This window comes from Peromyscus leucopus, chromosome 6 (genome assembly GCF_004664715.2).
Source record: "Peromyscus leucopus breed LL Stock chromosome 6, UCI_PerLeu_2.1, whole genome shotgun sequence".
Lineage (NCBI taxonomy): Eukaryota > Metazoa > Chordata > Mammalia > Rodentia > Cricetidae > Peromyscus > Peromyscus leucopus.
In genome coordinates, this window is record NC_051068.1 from 77,291,778 (window position 1) to 77,310,148 (window position 18,371).

General features: G+C 41.2%; 2 protein-coding genes across 9 annotated transcripts in view; both read left to right on the plus strand.

The window, feature by feature from the left end:
• Nucleotides 1-6,273, plus strand: part of Csde1 (cold shock domain containing E1) — a 42,672-nt gene extending 36,399 nt beyond the window's left edge. For 5 of the 6 annotated variants that reach the window (XM_028877315.2, XM_028877316.2, XM_028877317.2 and 2 more), the window contains 5 exons: nt 453-572; nt 2,724-2,902; nt 3,411-3,574; nt 4,426-4,558; nt 4,990-6,266. In XM_028877315.2, the coding sequence (XP_028733148.1) occupies nt 453-572; nt 2,724-2,902; nt 3,411-3,574; nt 4,426-4,558; nt 4,990-5,037 (644 nt within the window). In that variant the 3' untranslated portion in view covers nt 5,038-6,266. Of the gene's footprint in view, nt 1-452; nt 573-2,723; nt 2,903-3,410; nt 3,575-4,425; nt 4,559-4,989 lie in introns of all 6 variants that reach the window. The other variant, XM_028877313.2, reaches the window with a different exon arrangement.
• Nucleotides 6,274-6,389: 116 nt separating this feature from the next.
• On the plus strand, nt 6,390-18,029 carry Nras (NRAS proto-oncogene, GTPase). 3 transcript variants are annotated; one of them, XM_028877318.2, is made up of 7 exons: nt 6,390-6,527; nt 6,993-7,120; nt 8,585-8,763; nt 12,503-12,662; nt 13,586-13,709; nt 14,419-14,460; nt 14,535-18,029. In XM_028877318.2, the coding sequence occupies exons 2-5, from the start codon at nt 7,010-7,012 to the stop codon at nt 13,703-13,705; spliced, it is 570 nt and encodes a 189-aa protein (XP_028733151.1). In that variant the 5' UTR covers nt 6,390-6,527; nt 6,993-7,009; the 3' UTR covers nt 13,706-13,709; nt 14,419-14,460; nt 14,535-18,029. The 3 variants fall into 3 exon arrangements, with proteins under 3 accessions (XP_028733151.1, XP_037062845.1, XP_028733152.1); XM_037206950.1 differs by having other exon boundaries at nt 14,419-18,029; XM_028877319.2 differs by lacking the exon at nt 14,419-14,460.
• Nucleotides 18,030-18,371: the final 342 nt, after the last annotated feature.

The following is an 18,371-nucleotide window of genomic DNA, read 5'->3' on the forward strand; positions in this document are numbered from 1 at the left end:
AGATTCCTGTCTTAATTTTAGAATATCAGGCAGCCAGCTAGTTGAGGGTGGCTCACATCTATAATCTCAACAACCGGGTGAGTTCTAAGTCAGCCTGAACTACATAGTAAGATCATTGTGTGTGCGTGTGCTTGGTCTGGGGAAGGAGGAAAATGGGATGGAGAGATGATTCACTGGTTGAAAACTGTATGCATAATAATGTATGTTCCTTCAGAGGACCTAAATTCTAGGCCCTACCTCATGTAGCTCACAGTTCTCTATAAACCAGCTCCAGAAGATCTGATACCCTTATTGCATCAGGTACTACAGTCATTGCAGAGAAATAAAAATTAAAATCCCTAAAAATCTAAACAAAAAGCATTCACCTTGTATGTACATTGGGCTTATATTTTTCACTATCCATCAGAGTTTAAAATTGCTGAGTGAAAATTATATGTGCATTTGTTTTGTAGTGAATGGCATTACTGAGGAAGCTAATCCCACAATCTACTCTGGTAAAGTCATTCGTCCTCTGAGAGGTGTTGATCCAACACAGATTGAGTACCAAGGAATGATTGAGATTGTGGAGGAGGGTAAGCACATCCCTGACACACAGTGAAATCTGCCATACCTTCTGATGAGCACTTAACAAGGTTTTAATATGATGGGGTTCATTGCATTTGTTTTCAGATTTTTTTTTTTTTGGAAGTTGAGTTTAAAAGAACTCCTTTCTTCCCGTGCTTAATTTTATTTTTATACTCCTTGAAAATAAGGTCAACCTGGACTAAACTGTGAACAAATGACTGCTACGCTGAATGTTTAATGGTGAATGATGATAATCAGTTGTTTTTAATTTATTAGTCATTATGTTAGTAACTAGTTTATGAGCTTCCTGAAGTACTGTTCCTTAACACCCAGGGATCCTCCAAGTGTTGGCTCTCTCTCCATTTTTTTTTCCTTTTTTGGTTTTTTTTTTTTTTTTTTTTTTTTTTTTTTTGGTTTTTCGAGACAGGGTTTCTCTGTGTAGCTTTGCGCCTTTCCTGGGACTCACTTGGTAGCCCAGGCTGGCCTCGAACTCACAGAGATCCGCCTGGCTCTGCCTCCCGAGTGCTGGGATTAAAGGCGTGCGCCACCACCGCCCGGCTCCTTTTTTGGTTTTTGAGACAGGGTTTCTCTGTGTAGCTTTGCGCCTTTCCTGGAACTCTGTAGACCAGGCTGGCCTCGAACTCACAGAGATCCGTCTGCCTCTGCCTCTGCCTTCCAAATGCTGCCGCCACCACCACCACCCGGCCATTTTTTACTTGTATAATATTCTCTCCCACTTCAAGCAATCAGTTTTGGTACTTATTTTTTCCCAATAGCCACCACACAGAAAGTCTGACTTTATTTGAAAAGTGTGCATCAAATAGTTGTAATAGGTAAGGAATGCTGAATAATTAGGATAACAGGGTTAAGTTGAAACAATTCACTCAAATGATGTCTCATAAATAGAAGAAATCTTTGTATCATCTGTAAGTCAGAAAGAATATAAAATAGGAGAGAACAGTTCATTTGTAGAAAAAAAAAAAGGACCTTGATAGCCAGTGCTTTATCACATGAGGTTCTTAGAATTTTTGTTTACATAAAATACCACTGTTGCCTTTCCCCTCCCTCATCATAACCCTCCAAATAGGAATTGACTTTGTGATCCAAGTAATGCTCTGCCTGACAGATCGATATGTGGACTACTAACTTTAGCATGTACCCTCTATCAGTTATCTTGGGGTAGAGGGGGGGTTTGAGACAGGTTTCTCTGCTTGACAGTCCTAGCTGTCCTGGAACTCCCTTTGTAGACCATGCTGGCCTTGAACTCTCAGAGGTCTGCCTGCCTCTGCCTCCCAGGTGCCAGGATTAAAGGCATGTGCCACTACCACCCAGCTTTTTTTAATGTGGTACTTTGATATTAAATATTAGTTCAGTTTCTTCAACTTTAAAAAGACATCTTTAGCCTTGGGAGAGTCTATGAAAATTGTGAATCATAGAAATGTTAAATGATTATACCTCTTTACAAATTAGTCTGCTGAAATTATTTCAAACATTTGCATCCTATATGTTTTACGTGCACAGGCCTTTAATCTCAGCACTCGGGAGGCAGAGCCAGGTGGATCTCTGAGTTTGAGGTCAACTTGGTCTACAGAGCGAGTTCCAGGACAGGTACCAAAACTACACAGAGAAACTCTGTCTCAAAAAACCAAACAAACTTACCCCTTTAATTATCAATAGGTTTACTGAGCATGTTTAGCTCAAGGTTATTTCTGTTGTTGATTCATTAGCTTTGTCTGAATGCTGAGTCAATAAGCAGGTCTGTTATTTTCTATCTCTTGCTTTAGTCTCTAGGTCACTTTTTATTGTTACAGTGCAGGACGGGGTAGAGGGCTTGGAGCAGATGAGAAGAGAACCTCTCTAAGAGAACGGAGCATGGATCATAGTAATTCTGAATGTCAGATTTTTGCATTGGTTCACCTATGTCTTGTTACTTTGCTACCTGGTCTGTATTTTTGCTCTGGCTCATAATGCATTTTACAAGTTAGTCACTTGAGCTATTAAGGTTTGTTTTTGTTTTGTCATCTGCTTCCATGTTAATCTTTAACATTTAAGATTCCTGTTAAGTTTTAACTCAAAATGTTTTATCTTTAAAATAACTATAAGGTAACAAAATGCATTTTTAGTGTGTATATTTAGACTTTGTGCCACTTTGTTTACAGGGGATATGAAAGGTGAAGTGTATCCATTTGGCATAGTTGGGATGGCCAACAAAGGGGATTGCCTACAGAAAGGGGAGAGTGTCAAGTTCCAGTTGTGTGTCCTTGGCCAAAATGCACAAACTATGGCCTACAACATCACACCCCTTCGTAGGGCCACTGTGGAATGTGTGAAAGATCAGGTAACTTAAGTACTATGTCTCTGGATCTGCATCTGTCCTATGATATGTTGATAAGGAAGTGTCATCAGCCAATATCTATGTAATTTCGGCCCACTATGTAGCTTTGGCTGGCCTGGAAGTCAGATCTACCTACCTCACCCTCTTCGGTACTAAGATTTTAAACTGCCATGCCCGACTCATGAAGTTTCTATTTAGACTTTATTGCTTTGGGAGGACAACAAGGGGTTGGGGGAGTGACAACATTAGCAAGGAGAAAATAAGAGTTATTATTAGTAATTACTGTCACTCAGTGGAGACTTATAAGAAGATGAATGGCAGTCATTTCCAGGTGTTACTTTCCTCATGAATTCTATCATACACCCTGCTGAATTTGGTCCATCAGTATTAATGGCATGTTCTATAAGTCCTTTCTACTTAAGGTTAACATTCTCTTTCAAAATGAAGTGCTTTTCCTTTCTGTAGTATGTCTTCTCCATGTAAATTTTGTGTGTTTATTTTCTTTTTCTAGTTTGGCTTTATTAACTATGAAGTAGGAGATAGCAAGAAACTCTTTTTCCATGTGAAAGAAGTTCAGGATGGCATTGAGCTGCAGGCAGGAGATGAGGTGGAGTTCTCAGTGATTCTCAATCAGCGCACTGGGAAATGCAGTGCCTGTAACGTTTGGCGAGTCTGGTGAGTTTCTGTGGATTGATTGTGGTTGGATTAGTGACTGTCCTAAGCTCATTCCCGTAGTTTGTGTGAGCTGTGCTTTGCCAGCTTTCTTTCCTTTCTACTCTGTTTGGGTTTATTAGGTGCCATTTTCCACTTCTACCTCCATCTAGTTTTGTCTTTTACTCTTGTCATTGGTTTGAGACAGATCTCAACTTTATACTCATGACTGGCCTTGAGCTTGCTGATGTGTGGCATCTGCCATATCTTTTTCTACCTCTAGTATTCATTGTCTGACCTTGAGTCTCTTTCTACCTCTAGTATTCATTGTCTGACCTTGAGTCTCATAAACCTGACCTGAGACACTCTTGGGTACTGTGATGTGTTAGCACTGAATGTGCTGGTCTTCCATATTAAAAGGTTATATAATTCTTGTTCTTAAGAAATTCAGCTTATTAGCTCTTTTTTTTTTTTTTCTGTCAAGTCATTTCTAGGCCTTGTGCTGCTTAAATGTCTAATTTTTATACCTTAGTCATCATGACTCATGCTAATAGGATTTTTAGTCTCATCATTGTTCCCTTTAAAGTTAGGAACCTAGAACTGTTTCTTCATATTAGACTTAAGATTTTCCAAATGTTACTGTGTTTTATGTTATCTGTGGAATTAGTCTCTCTGTAGATGTGTCTAGCACCTACCGATAGGTTGCAACTGAGCTGGGAAAAGAATATATAACCAAACTTGTTTGTCTTGTCTTACTAGCTGTCTAAGTTGAGCCAAGAGTCCCCCTCATTAAAAGTGAGTCATTTGGGTAGGAAACTTACCCACTGATGCCTTATTCCAGCAGTCGTTAGTTTTTCTCACTTTCACATTTACAGTGAAGGCCCCAAAGCTGTTGCAGCTCCTCGACCTGATCGATTGGTCAATCGCTTGAAGAATATCACCCTGGATGATGCCAGTGCTCCTCGTCTAATGGTTCTTCGTCAGCCAAGGGGACCAGATAACTCAATGGTATGATTCCATTGATGATTTGAGGGCGGGTCAACTGATAATCTTACTTCAACTTAAAGAACTTAGTGAAGCAAGGATTGCTTATCATTAGTTAGGGTTCCCTAACACATTGAAACACATTGATTCACTTCCTAATTGATGCTTTTCTGTAAGAAGCTCTTTTTCTTTCCTTTTTGAGACTGGGTTATGCAGATCAGAGTGGCCTTGAACTCCCCACTCTGCCTCTGCTTTACCTATGGTAGGACTACAGGTGTGTGTCACCACACCAAGAAGCACGTTTCTTGCTTTCAGGCCTACTCCATAATAAATTTCTTACTCTTAGGAGAGAATTTGTAGTGGATATGATAATTTAAAGTAATATTTTCAGTTTGTTAGAATTACATATTGTGATTGTTATACACTCAAATCATTAACTCTTTATTTTTTCACAGGGATTTGGTGCAGAAAGAAAGATCCGTCAAGCTGGTGTCATTGACTAACCACACCCACAAAGCACATCATTAATCCACTATGGTCAAGTTGGGGGGATTCTGGTGAAGGGTTCTGAATATCTTTCTCTTCATCCCTCCTAAAATCTGGAATACTTATTCTATTGAGCTATTACACCAGTTTTAACACCTTCCTCGTGTTATGTTTAAAAAAAATAAATAAATTTAAGAAACCATTTTAAAATTATGCACAGTTGCAGCCTGGGAAACTTAAGGTGGCGCCTTATAGTATCAATTTAGGAGCTTTATTTGGTGCATTTAACGCAACTGGTAATTGCAAATTCCACTTCGCCTGTGTAAATGAACAATACAGACTGTTACCTTGTTGGCCCTATGAAATTCTGCACTCTATTGAGTATATACTCTACCTTCATTACTTAGCACTCAGCCGCATCTTTTCCTTTTTTTTCCTGTTCATTATGCTTTAATTCTGAGGACCATATGAAGGTAGAATATATTACCTTTAAAAACTTGCAAAAATTTATATAGCAAACGATTTTAAGTTGACGGCCAAATGTTAAAATGTTATTTTCATATCATTTATAATCTTGTCACAATCCACTTAACGAGTTTGATTACATTTCAGTGAAAATTATCTTCCAGAGTAGGTTTTTTTTTTTTCTTCCTGGGATGGGGGGTAAATAACTTTACTACAGTTAGTATGTATGGTGCAGAATTTCATGCAAATGAAGTGTGCCAGCAGTGTGATAATTTAAACGTATTTAAACAAAAGACGAATGCACAAAATTGCTGCTGCTTAGATCACTGCAGCTTCTAGGACCCAGTTTCTTTTACTGATTTCAAAACAAAACAAAACAAAAAAAAAAAAAATAAAAAAGTTGTGCCTGAAATGAATCCTGTTTTTTTTATAAGTAGCCCCCTGGATCCAGTGTCCTGTTGAATACAGGCACTTGATCCTTGGTGTAGCTTCTGTTCCACTTTGTATCACGGGAATGGATTGGCCTGATTTCTCGGCCCTCATCTTGAATTGGCCCCAAACAGGGTCTCTGGCAAGTGGAGTGAAGGCTTTTGTCTAAAGATGACAAGAGTCAGCTCAGGGGTTGTGGGGGAGGGCGCTTTCATCTTCCCCGTTGTCATTTGAGTATTTGATCTCTGGGTAAAGAGGCCATTTATCTTTGTAAACACAAACATTTTTGCTTTCTCCGTTTTTCTGTTAATGGCGAAAGAATGGAAGCGAATAAAGTTTTACTGATTTTTGAGACACTAGCACCCAGCGCTTTCATTATTGAAACCGGGGTGGGAGGGGCGGGCCTGGGTGCGGCCAGCCGCAAGACTCTAGGTCAGAGGCCCACGTGGCCGGGGCGGGACTCTGGCGCCCTGGGCGCGTACTGATTACGTAGCGGGTGGGGCCGGAAGTGCCGCTCCCGGAGTGGGGGCTGTTCATGGCGATTTCGGGGTCTCCGACAGTTTCGCAGGTTGAGGTTCAAGAACCTCCCGAAGCGGAGTCGGCGGAGCTTGAGGTAAGGCTCCAGCCTAAATAGCATCGGGCTCCGCAGCATGCGGACCCCTGGCGGGACAGGAAGACGCAGAGACTCGAAGAGCTTGAGACAAAGGCCTGGGTGTGGGGGACCTTCGCTGGCCGCGGCGGTCGGTGGGGTGATCTTCAGAGCCGGAAAGGGGAGTTTCGGGAAGTGGTCGTGCCTGGCGGACCCTAGAGCTTGGATTTGCAAGAGGAATAGGAAGGGGGCTCCCTTTCCCGTAGGTTGAGGGCGGGACTGAGTGTAATTGAAAAGTAGAAGCGGGTCTTAAATCCAAGAAGCTGACCTGCAAGTGGTTTTTGTTTGAATCACTTTGGGACCTAAGTGGAAGGCCACATGTATCAAATAGATGCCTTTGAAACCGATTTTAGTAACTCATAAAAGTCCTTGAAGTACTTTCTTTAGGTTTGGCTTGCCAGTTTAATCGTAATTGCTGCTTTCCTACAGGTTCTTGCTGGTGTGAAATGACTGAGTACAAACTGGTGGTGGTTGGAGCAGGTGGTGTTGGGAAAAGTGCTTTGACAATCCAGTTAATCCAGAACCATTTTGTGGATGAATATGATCCCACCATAGAGGTGAGGCCCAATCCACCGCCTGGCCCTGGCTCTCACTTTTGGCTTTCTCTTACCTATATCCTCTCTCTGTTCTTTGAAAGAAAGGAGAGAAAGGAGGGTGTTAGAGATACTGTATTCCAAAAACAATTTTTACAGTTTGTAGAAAGAAGTTCATGCTTACTAAAATCTGCCTTTTCAGAGTCTACAGTTTTTATCAGTTTGTAAACTGTTGGGAATACAGTGCTTCGTTCATTCCATTTCTTCATATATTGCAGCTGTTAAATAGACACGTAGGTCACGAGGAAAAAGACTGTAGAAGAAATAGAGAACTCAGAACTCTGCATAGTCTCCAGTTTTCATTATTGAGCTAGTCCAAACTGAGTTAGGCTAAAAACAGATTGAGATTTTGAGTCATTGTGCCTAGGAATTCCATTTATCTCTGCAATTTAGTTATGGAATATTGAGAAAAATCAACTAACTCTCCATGAGTCTCATTTTTCTTCATGGTGTTAAATTTTCATAACCTTACTAGACTTGGTCTAGGTGTGTGTAAAACCCAGGATTCAAGAGGCTGAAGAAGGAGTTTCTAAGTTCAAGGCTTGCATGAACTGCATATTTGAGACTATTTACAAAATACCAAAGAATTTTTTCATATGTAAACTTGTTCTTCCACCATAGAGGGAGGGGTGCTAGACAAATTTGCATATCTATAGAGGCTACATTTTTTTGTTTTTGTTTTTTCAAGACAAGTTTCTCTGTGTAGCTTTGCGCCTTTCCTGGAACTCAGTATATAGCCCAGGCTGGCCTTGAACTCACAGAGATCTGCCTGCCTCTACCTCCTGAGTGCTGGGATTAAAGGCATGCACCACCACCGCCCGACCCTAGAGGCTACATTTTAATGTATTCACAGAACCATATATAAACACGGAACAATATAAGCGCATTTCCAAGTACCACAGATAAGGCCGTCGAAATATGGGAATATTATATAATAAAAGTGAGATTATTGCCATAAAGCCATATCAGAAGTTTCTGGAGTTTGTTGTTTTTGCTAATGATTTGGGTTTTTTGTTTTGTTTTGTTTTGTTCTTAACCTCATAGCCCAGGCTGGCTTTGAGTTTTGTTTTTGTTTTTGTTTTGTCTTGGTTTTGAGAATGGGTATCACTGTGCTACCCTGGCTGGCCTGACACTCACTTGCAGTGTAGACCAGGCTGGCCTTGAACTCACTGATATCCATCCACGCTGCTATCCCCAGCGTGCGCGCGCACGTGTCTGTGTGTGTGTGTGTGTGTGTGTGTGTGTGAGAGAGAGAGAGAGAGAGAGAGAGAGAATTGTTTATGCTACCTGTTAGCAGTTTGAGGGCAAGTCACATAGTCGAGCTTATTTATTCTTGGTAAATTACATTCCTCTGATTTTAAATAAAGATTGAACCTATCCATGCCCCACCACCACCACCACCTCCTCCTCACCCTTTCACATTCTCAGGATTCTTACCGAAAACAAGTGGTAATTGATGGTGAGACTTGTCTGTTGGACATACTGGACACAGCTGGACAAGAGGAATACAGTGCCATGAGAGACCAATACATGAGGACAGGCGAAGGATTCCTCTGCGTATTTGCCATCAACAATAGCAAATCATTTGCAGATATTAACCTCTACAGGTACTGGGAATATTATTTTCTAAAACAAAAATTTTACATGTGTTCTGAATTGGGGAACATACAACTTTAAAATTTATTTGTGGAGGTGGGGACAAGTGTGCATTAGCACATGTGTACCTGTGTGCCACGGGAGTCAGAGGACAGCTAATAAAAGTTCTCTCCTTAGGTCCTGGGGATCTGGACTTAGCAGTAGGTACCTTTGCTCACTGACCGAGCTGTCTCACTGGTACTTACATACCTTTTTCTTACAGGAAAAGTTACTGTTAGCTTGTGTGATAATGAGAATTTGGGGTTAAGGTCTGGAGCTGTAGCTCAGTGGTACAGCACTTGCTTAGCATGTGTGAGGCCCTAGTTTCAATCTCCAGTATTAAAAGGAAAGAAAAAGAGAATCTGGTTATCACTGAAAGTAAATGTTCCTATGTATAGTAAGTATACTGTTACTATACTACTCTTATTTATATGAAGCATGCATAACAGAAAAGATAATAGATAGCAACAAAACCATAGAACACAGAAGTGGCCTTTTCATACAGAGCTGTAAAGTTTCAAAGCTAGATGGGCCCTAAGAAATATTACGGCATTCATATTTATTCATCACAGAGTTCAGAAGTGGTTTGTTGGACTTTCAGATTGTGACTTCTTTTTCTTTAGTAGCAGAGCTAGACCCCTAAAACACCAGGCTTCTCTCTCTTTTTTTTTTTTTTTTTTTTTGGTTTTTCGAGACAGGGTTTCTCTGCGTAGTTTTGCGCCTTTCCTGGAGCTCACTTGGTAGCCCAGGCTGGCCTCGAACTCACAGAGATCCGCTGGCTGCCTCCCGAGTGCTGGGATTAAAGGCGTGCGCCACCACCGCCCGGCCCAGGCTTCTCTCTTAGAGCAATATTCTATCTTCAGGTACTGTCAAGGTTGAAACTTGATTCTGTTACTAATTAGCTGAGTAAGTTTTAAGTAGAGATTTAAGTAAAGATTTAACTTTAGGACAAAAAACTTAGCTAAAGTTTAACTTATTTAAACTTTATCTAAAAAAATCTTTTAAATAAAGATTTAACTTTAGGACAAAACACTAAATCTGTGTGTCTCAGTTTCTGAATTTATTATGAGCTAAGAATACCTCCTTTAGGACCTGAGAAAGGGTTCACGGGTTAAGAGCACTGACTACTCTTTCAGAGGACCCAGGTTCAATTACCAGCACCCACATGGGGCCCAAAACCATCTAACTCCAGTTCCAGGGCATCTGATACCCTGCCCTGGTCTCCCTGAGCACCAGACACACATGTGGTGCACTGACAGACATGTAGGAAAAACACTCATACACAGAAAATAATAATAAAAGAATACCTCCTTCATAAAGTTGCCAAGAGTAAACAGTAAACACTCAGGACAGTGCTTGGCCTGTAGTACAAACTTTGTAAGTCTGCCTACACCCTTGAGTCCTGGCTTATTTCCATATTTCCTCAGTTTGGTGTTCTTTGTGGGGGTAACAGAACTTAAAACTAATACCTTTGGATCCCTGTCGCTGACCGAGCACTTATTTAAAGCATCTTTTAAGCATATATAGTAGGGTCAGCAAGATGGTTCAGTTGGTAAGGGCACTTGCCACCAAGCCTAATTGCTGAGTCCAATCCCAGGACCCCACATGGTCAAAGGAAAGACCCATCTTCTGACCTCCATATTTGCACTGTAGCATGTGTGTAGTATAGCAAATAATGTTAATTTCAGAAATAGGCTTAAGAATAGGTGAAGAGGAAATTCAGTAAGCTTATTCTGTAATGGCACGATACCCCAGTGATCTTCACTGGGCACACTACAGACATGATAGCTGTCTAGTCAGTTTGTGTATGCTGAGAATAAATCACTTGCTTAGAAGTACACTGACACTGAGAAGAAACTATGTCTGATCCTCATAATGTGGGAACAGCACTGACAGACAGCGAAATGCTCCTGGTGTTTAGGCTGGTTTACAAGTTAGCCTTTACGTAGGCAACTACCACTGGGCATGGTGGTACTTTGGAAGCCAAGGCAAGAGGATTGAGAGTTCAGGGGTACCCTGGTCTAGATGGGGAGTTCACTGCCAACCTGAGCTACAATAGTAAGATCCTGGTGAGTTTTGGGGGTGACAGGGGAGTATCTTTTTGTTTGAGGTTTTTTGTTTTGGGTTTTTGTTTATTTTTTGAGACAGGGTTTCTGTATAACAGACCTAGCTGTCCTGGAACTTTCTCATAGACCAGGCTGGCTCAGAGATCCACCTGCCTCTGCCTCCTCCTGCATGCTGTGATTAAAGGCGTGCACTGTCACCGCCCAGCTTGGTTTTGGTGTTTTGTTTTGGGTTTGGGGGTGGGGTGGGGGTGGCAAATGGCTCTGACATTACAAAGCAGTTCTGTAAATAGCCAGTAGGATGCAGTTGGGGTATGTGACTGAAATGGAAGGGTAGAGTTGAGAACAGTGCTGTGCAGTGTGGTAGCCATGACCAGATAGGGTTATCTCACGTTCACACAAAACTGAAGAATTAGTTCCTTGGCCACAGAGGCAACTGGTGAAGTGCTCAGTGGTGACTGCCATGTTGACTACCAGTTTTCTATTAGCACAGAAGTTCTTTGTCAAGAGAATCTAAAACCATAACTTCCAGAACGTACCAGGTGCTCTATCGTATGTGACATTGAAGAGAAAGCTAGCTTTGCCAGGGCTGGTGACACACACCTTTAATCCCAGCACGTGGGAGGCAGAGGTAGGTGGATCCCTGAGTTTGAGGCCAGCCTGGGCTACATAGAGAAACCCTATCCTTAAGAAAAAAAAAGAAAAGAAAAACTTATCTTTGGTAGTTCTGGATCTGTGCACATGCCTGCATGCATACACATACACTAAGAGCAAATCTAGAATTTCCTTGATGTTACATATCTTGGGCTTCTAGCTATAATTTTGTTTGAGCAAAGTATTAGGGCCCCACCCAACTTAAAGAGTGACTAGATTATCTTCCATTACATAGTGTTGTAAATGGATCTTCAAAAAGTTATTTAGGGGCCAGCATGATGGCTCAGTGGACAAAGGTCTCCGATGCCAAGCCTGACAACCTGAGTTTGATTCCCCCTGACCCATATGATAGAAGAAGAAAACCAACTTCCCAGGGTTTTCCTCTGATCTCCACATGCATGCAATGGCATATGCATATACACAAATTAAGATATGTTAAAAATTTTTAAATCATTTAGAATCTATAAGTTCTCCTTTTTATACTTCTAAACTTAATCTAAAGTACTATTTGTAGTTTCCAGTGAAATCCAGAGCCAAGCTTTTTGGAAAATCTAGGAGCCTAATAAGGGCATGTGTCAGGATAGAGCCAGCTGTATGCTGGGCGGTGGTGGCGCACGCCTTTAATCCCAGCACTTGGGAGGCAGAGGCAGACGGATCTCTGTGAGTTCGAGGCCAGCCTGGGCTACAGAGTGAGTTCCAGGAAAGGCACAAAGCTACACAGAGAAACCCTGTCTCGAAAAACCAAAAAAATAAATAAATAAAAAAAGCTGTTTCTAGGAAGTGAATTGGTATAGACACAGCCTCATCATGGCTACTACACCAAGTCTAAACCAACATCCTTAGCTTACGGGTCTATAGTTGTATTATAAGTGTTCAGAATTTGTAAGCCAAATAATAAAAGCTAAAGGACTTACCACCCTCTCTTGCCCTACCAGTTTATTCCTCCCAGAAAGCTTGGTATTCTTATGATCTACTACTATATCCTCTGTTTTAGGGAGCAGATTAAGCGAGTGAAAGACTCTGATGATGTGCCTATGGTACTGGTAGGGAACAAATGTGACTTGCCCACAAGGACAGTTGACACAAAGCAAGCCCATGAGCTGGCCAAGAGTTACGGAATTCCATTCATTGAAACCTCAGCTAAGACCCGACAGGTATGCTAAGAGATTTGAGTAGTATGGGGGTTTGTTTAAGTCAGGGAGGTTTGGTTGGTCAAGTGTGGTAGAGGTGTAGGCCATGCTCTTTGTAATGCTTTTCTTTCTGATGGTTTTTGTTTGTTTTTTTGTCAATCTTCTGTGTGTCTGCTAACTCCTCTCCCCCATAAACACTATTCTGTGGCATTTTTATTCCTGTGGTAACAGGCTCAACTCTTTCTAGTGAAGAACTTAAACATACTTGTAAGCATAAGTCCTTTTTCTATCCTTACTGAAGGGAGTCCTCACGTTTGGTAGAGTCTGTTCTGTGCCCCACATTGCTCTTTTCTCAGTGCTGTTTTCTCTTTGTGTTTGTTACAAACATGCCATTTCTTTATCAGCCTATCAGTATGATCCCCTAGGAATGCTGGACTTAGTGTCTTCTTCCTAGTTGTCTTACTTAGGGTTTCTGTTGCTGTGAAGAGACACCATGACATGACAACTCTTACAAAGAAAAACATTGAATTGGGGCTTGCTTAAGTTTCAGAGGTTCAGTCCATTATATCATGATGGGACATGGCGACCTTGCAGGTAGATGTGGTGCTGGAGAAGGAGCTGAGAGTTCTACATCTTGATCCTCAGGCAGCAGAAGGAGACTTCGTGCCACATTGGGAGTAGCTTGAGCATATGAAACCTCAAAGCCCATCTCCACAGTGACACACTTCCTCCAACAAAGCCACATCTCCTAATAGTGCCACTCCCTATGGGCCAAAGCATTCAAACAAATGAGTCTCTGGGGGCCATTCCTATTCAAACCACCACACTAAGTCACCCTAATTTATTGACTGTTGATTTAGTATTTGAACCCACACAAAGAAGTGTGAGAGCTTACAATTTGACCTGTGGCAATTGTTTGTTTTCTTTTATCTTTCTTCTTTTACTAGGGTGTGGAAGATGCCTTTTACACACTGGTAAGGGAGATACGCCAGTACCGAATGAAAAAGCTCCACAGCAATGATGATGGCACCCAAGGTTGTATGGGGCTGCCCTGTGTGGTGATGTAGTAAGGTGAGTGTGTTTTCTCATCCTAACTCTAGTCTCCTGTTTAGTATTGGGCTCTTCCCAATAGAGTGAGCACTACTGTCTTTTGCAATTTAAATGAGAGTTTCCATGTATTTGTAACTAGAAATAACTTTCCCGGGTGCTAGAGAAATGGCTCAGTGGCAAGGTATATTACTCTTCCAGGGGACCTGATTCATTTTCCAGCATCTATGTTAGGTCACTCACAGCCACCTGTGACTTCAGCCCCAAGGAATCCAATGCCCTTCCTCTGGTCTCCACAGGCACCAACATACATCACACACACACATACATACACACACATAAAATATTTTTAAAAATAATTTTTTTAATGGTCCCCTTTCAGAGAGTGCTAAGGTCTAATTTATTCTTTCAGCATTTATTCTACAGAGAGCTTCCTTTTTGTGGGGGAGGGGATTACTTTGGAGGAAATTGGGGGGTTGTTGACAAGGTTTTTCTGTAGCTTTGGAGTCTGTCCTGGAACTTGCTCTGTAGACCAGGCTAGCCTCGAACTCACAGCGATCTGCCTGTCTTTGCCTCATGAGTGCTGGGATTACAGGTGTGCACCACCACTGCCCGGCTCAGTTTCCTATTTTTAGTATTAGGAATTTGAGACCTATATGTACCATGTTGTAGAAAGAACAAGAGTTTGAAGATTCACAATATAGAAAATCAATGGCACTGTATTCTTCTCTAGACTCTTTGAATGTTCTGTCACCAGAAAAGAGCCACTTTCAAGGTAGGACAAGTTTGAATGTCTTAATTCACACTTCGTTTCTTGCCCTTGTTTCTCATACATCCCATCTCTTTCAGCTGCACTGATGCCCTGGTTCTGACATCCCTGGAGGAGGTGTGTCCCTGCTGCTCTCCGCATCTCATCGGAGCTCCTGCTTCCTGCTTCCCTGACTCAGTGGATGAGCACAGCCATCTAACCTGAGACCTCAGAACAACTACCTCCTCACTGGGCTGTCTGACCAGAGAAATGCACCTGTTGCTCCCCAGTAGTTTCCTGACCTGGGCTCTCCTCCTTAGAAACAAACACACCTCTGCCAACCGGCTCTGTCCTGAAAGCAATTTACACTCTGATAAAGAGAACTAAACATGCGCTTCTCTTGACAACAGGTTCTTAAGCTCTAAGGTAGCAACTACTGGTGATTTTCCCCCTCCCCTAACTGTTGAACTTGGCCTTGTTAGTTTGGGGGGAAATATCAGATTACTGTTTTCCCACAGATATAACTAATGTAGCTGATAGGTTGATTTGTCTGTGATCAGCTGTATTCCATAAACTGGCATCTGCTCTGTGTTCATAAACGGAAACATGGACACTGACTTGAGTCCATCTAGTCGTCTCGGCTGCACAAAATTAAACCCAACTCTCACAACCAAGTGCCTTTTTCCTAAAAGTGGGCTGTAGGCTTCCTTTACAGTTTGTAAGTCGGAGAGATGTTTCAAGAACCATTATATAGGAAAGTGACTATGAGCCAATGAGCCATCTACCTTTGAGGGAAAGGTGTATCCACCTGAAGGCAGATGCCATGTCTGTATACATGAAGATAGTTTCCCTGTTTGGATTCTCCCAAGAGAAAGGTCATACTGAAACAATTATGAGTAATTTCTCTTAATTGTTAATCTAATCTTTTTTTTTTTGTAGGTTACTACCTATAAATATTTGTAATTTCTCCTAGTTTACTGATATTTTAGTATTCAATGAACTTCCATTATAATCAAATTTGGGTATACCAGGAAACTCTCCATCTATAGTTAGTCAGATACCATAAAAATTAGTATTATTACTTTTTATCTATGATCAGTGATTCTTCCAACCTCAAATATAGTTTATTAGCAGAAAGATTATATCTTGGCTGCTTCGTTATTCATGGCATATATATATATAGAGAGAGAAAGTTGCCCTTAGCCCCTTCTCACTGCCCCCTCCCCTCATCCTATAGCAGTTCAAGCAGCCCACAAGGGCTTGAATAATTATTTCAGTTGAATAAACCATGGTGCTAATGGACCAGGTCATGGTTTCAAAACTTGAACAAGCCAGTTAGCATCACAGAGAAAAAAATTCACTCATATTTGCTCCCTGCCCGTTACTTCTGCCTATAGATTTTTGCCTGATGCCTGCTGTTAGCGCTACAAGAATAAAAGTGTGGTCCTGTACCAGGACTGGAAACACTTGGTGTGCAGTGGGGTAAACTTAGAAGTCTACATTTTCAGACCCTTATTTTTAGCACATGGAAACTAAAGCCAGAGTTCATACCTTCATCTCTCTCCCTGTCAGATAACTGTTCTTTATATAGCTTTTTAAAAGTATTTATTTAAAACATGTCAATAAGTTAATTTGCCAAATAACAAAAGCTGATGTGTTCATTAAAGTCAAGAGTTATAAGCTGATGTGTTCATTAAAGTCAAGAGTTATCTTTTTGCTGTTTGAGATAAGAATGTAAATGCCATTAATGGTTGGTGTATAGGGGCTTGGTATTTCCATTTGCAGGTAATGCCCTGGTAATTCATTAGTGGGTTTTGTTTTTTGTGATAATGCTTAAACTCAGCTCAGTAATGCTAATGAAAAATTGGGTACCTTGTTGAAAAAAACAAAACTAATTCCAAAATGGCCACTTTCTCCTCTGTTCTACTGAGATCCTCTGGTTCTTTTGTTAGTGACAGGCCTGGCTGTGTAGATCTGGCTGGTCTCAAACCCACAGCAGTCCTCTTACATCAACCTCCCAAGTGCTGGGGTTACAGGCATGTTCCACCACACTGGCTGACCCTTTACTTTCTAGTAGGAATTTTCATGGTTTAGCAAATTCCCCATCACCTTGGAATTAATTCAGAAGAGGGAGAAACATACACTGTGCTCCTCAGTGCTAATGCTAGAACCATTCGTGCGCGGGTCTGCTTCCTAAGTGCCCCTTTTAGAGCATTGCTCAGTCGTCTTCCGGAAGCTGCTGAGGCCGTCACCTTGGCTTGTTCTGTTTTAATGTGTGTGTGACTGGTGATGTTTACCTAAAAAGTCTGTCAAACTTAGTGTCCAGTTAAGGAGAAAGTTACTCCTCTTGGCTTCTTTTGATCATATCCCTTGTATGTATTTGTCTATAGTTGGTCTCCAATATGTTCTGAGCACAGAAGTATACAAATGGAGCCAATTCAGGCTTCAGATGCTCTTGGTAGCTTATGTCCCACAGGGTATGGATTTTTGCACAACAGTGACAGACTGAAAAGCTGAGTAAGTTGAGTTGGTGTGGTATCAAAAAGTGGGTTTAGAATGTGATTACTAAAGATAGTTCTGGTTTACCTCGACTGCAAAGCCTCTCCCTGAGTTTAAGTGCCTGCCCGGCTGTCACAAATGACCGTATTCTTTTAAGGCAGTTAGTAATTTGAAGCTTTGTTCACACACTGGCGAGTGTGAAAATGAAGTATTCTAAGAGCTATGATACCTAGTCTGTAAACCGTTGACTGCTGTTCACTGCAGTGCTTAGAGTATGTGAGTTGGCAACGCAGTACTGTTCACTAGTGTCCCGTAAGAGTGCTGTGTATGAAGTGGATGTTGGTTGGGTTTAGCCAACCATCTGTAGAATCAGCCTTTTAACTGCTGTGAACTTTTCCATGACTTGAATATGAAGACAGACAAAAACATTATAAGGAGAAACATTTGTTTTTCCCATTCCAGAGTGTGTGAGCTTAGTCTTCTTATCTTCGTGTTTAGTCATAAACTCTCAAGCTGGCAGCTACAACCAAGGGTCAGAAATGGTGCATTCTGTCTCATGTAATTATCTCTGCTAATTAGGAGAAGCAGAGTTAATGATGGAAAACATTTTGCATGGGTGGTTTCTAAAAAAAAAAAAAAAAAAAAAGCAAGAGATGATAATTCTTAAACATTAGTTTTATTTTTGCTATTTCTTTAAGCTGTCTGATGTGCCACAAATTTATTTTAAGGTGTTTGTTTTTTATAATTGTCTTAAGAGTGTTCTCATGAGATTAGTTGTCTGATATTTTTCAAAATACAGCTGGGTTTTAAAAGTCTGAGTAGTGCTCTAGGCAGGTATGTGAGCTCTGGAGAGAAGGGAGGTTGTGGAAGTTGTTGACTTTTGTAGATCCATGCTGTCAAATAAAGGTCAGAACGTAACTGTGCACACCTGCTGTTCCAACAAGAACTGTGGCCTCTGTGACCCTAAGTAAAGGGCTGATGTTATAAGTTGACTGTTATATTGTAAATTAATCCATTCTAATTTTTAAAATCTTGATTATTTTCCTTGTTAAATAATTTTAAAAAATAAAAAACTGGAAGTTCTTTGCTTACCTGTATTTTCCCCACCACGGTCCTTTATAGAAAATGTTTATTAATTTCAGATATTGATGTGCGGTTTGGACAGTGTTGGGGGGACTCAAGTTCATTTCATCTCAATACAGTAAGGGACCTCCTGAGTCCTTCACTGAGGCTTCTCTTTCTGTGGTTTTGTTACTCCAGGGCCCCATGTGTTAAAGGAAACATTCTTTCCTGAGTAGCATGATGAAGTTTGACAGGGTCCCCCTCCACCCTGCCAGAACATGAATCTTCCCTTCACACCACACAGCCACACTGTGCATTACCTGCTCTGGGGCCCTTGTCTCTTCGTCTGGATCAGTAGCACTGTTTACCTCCAGGTT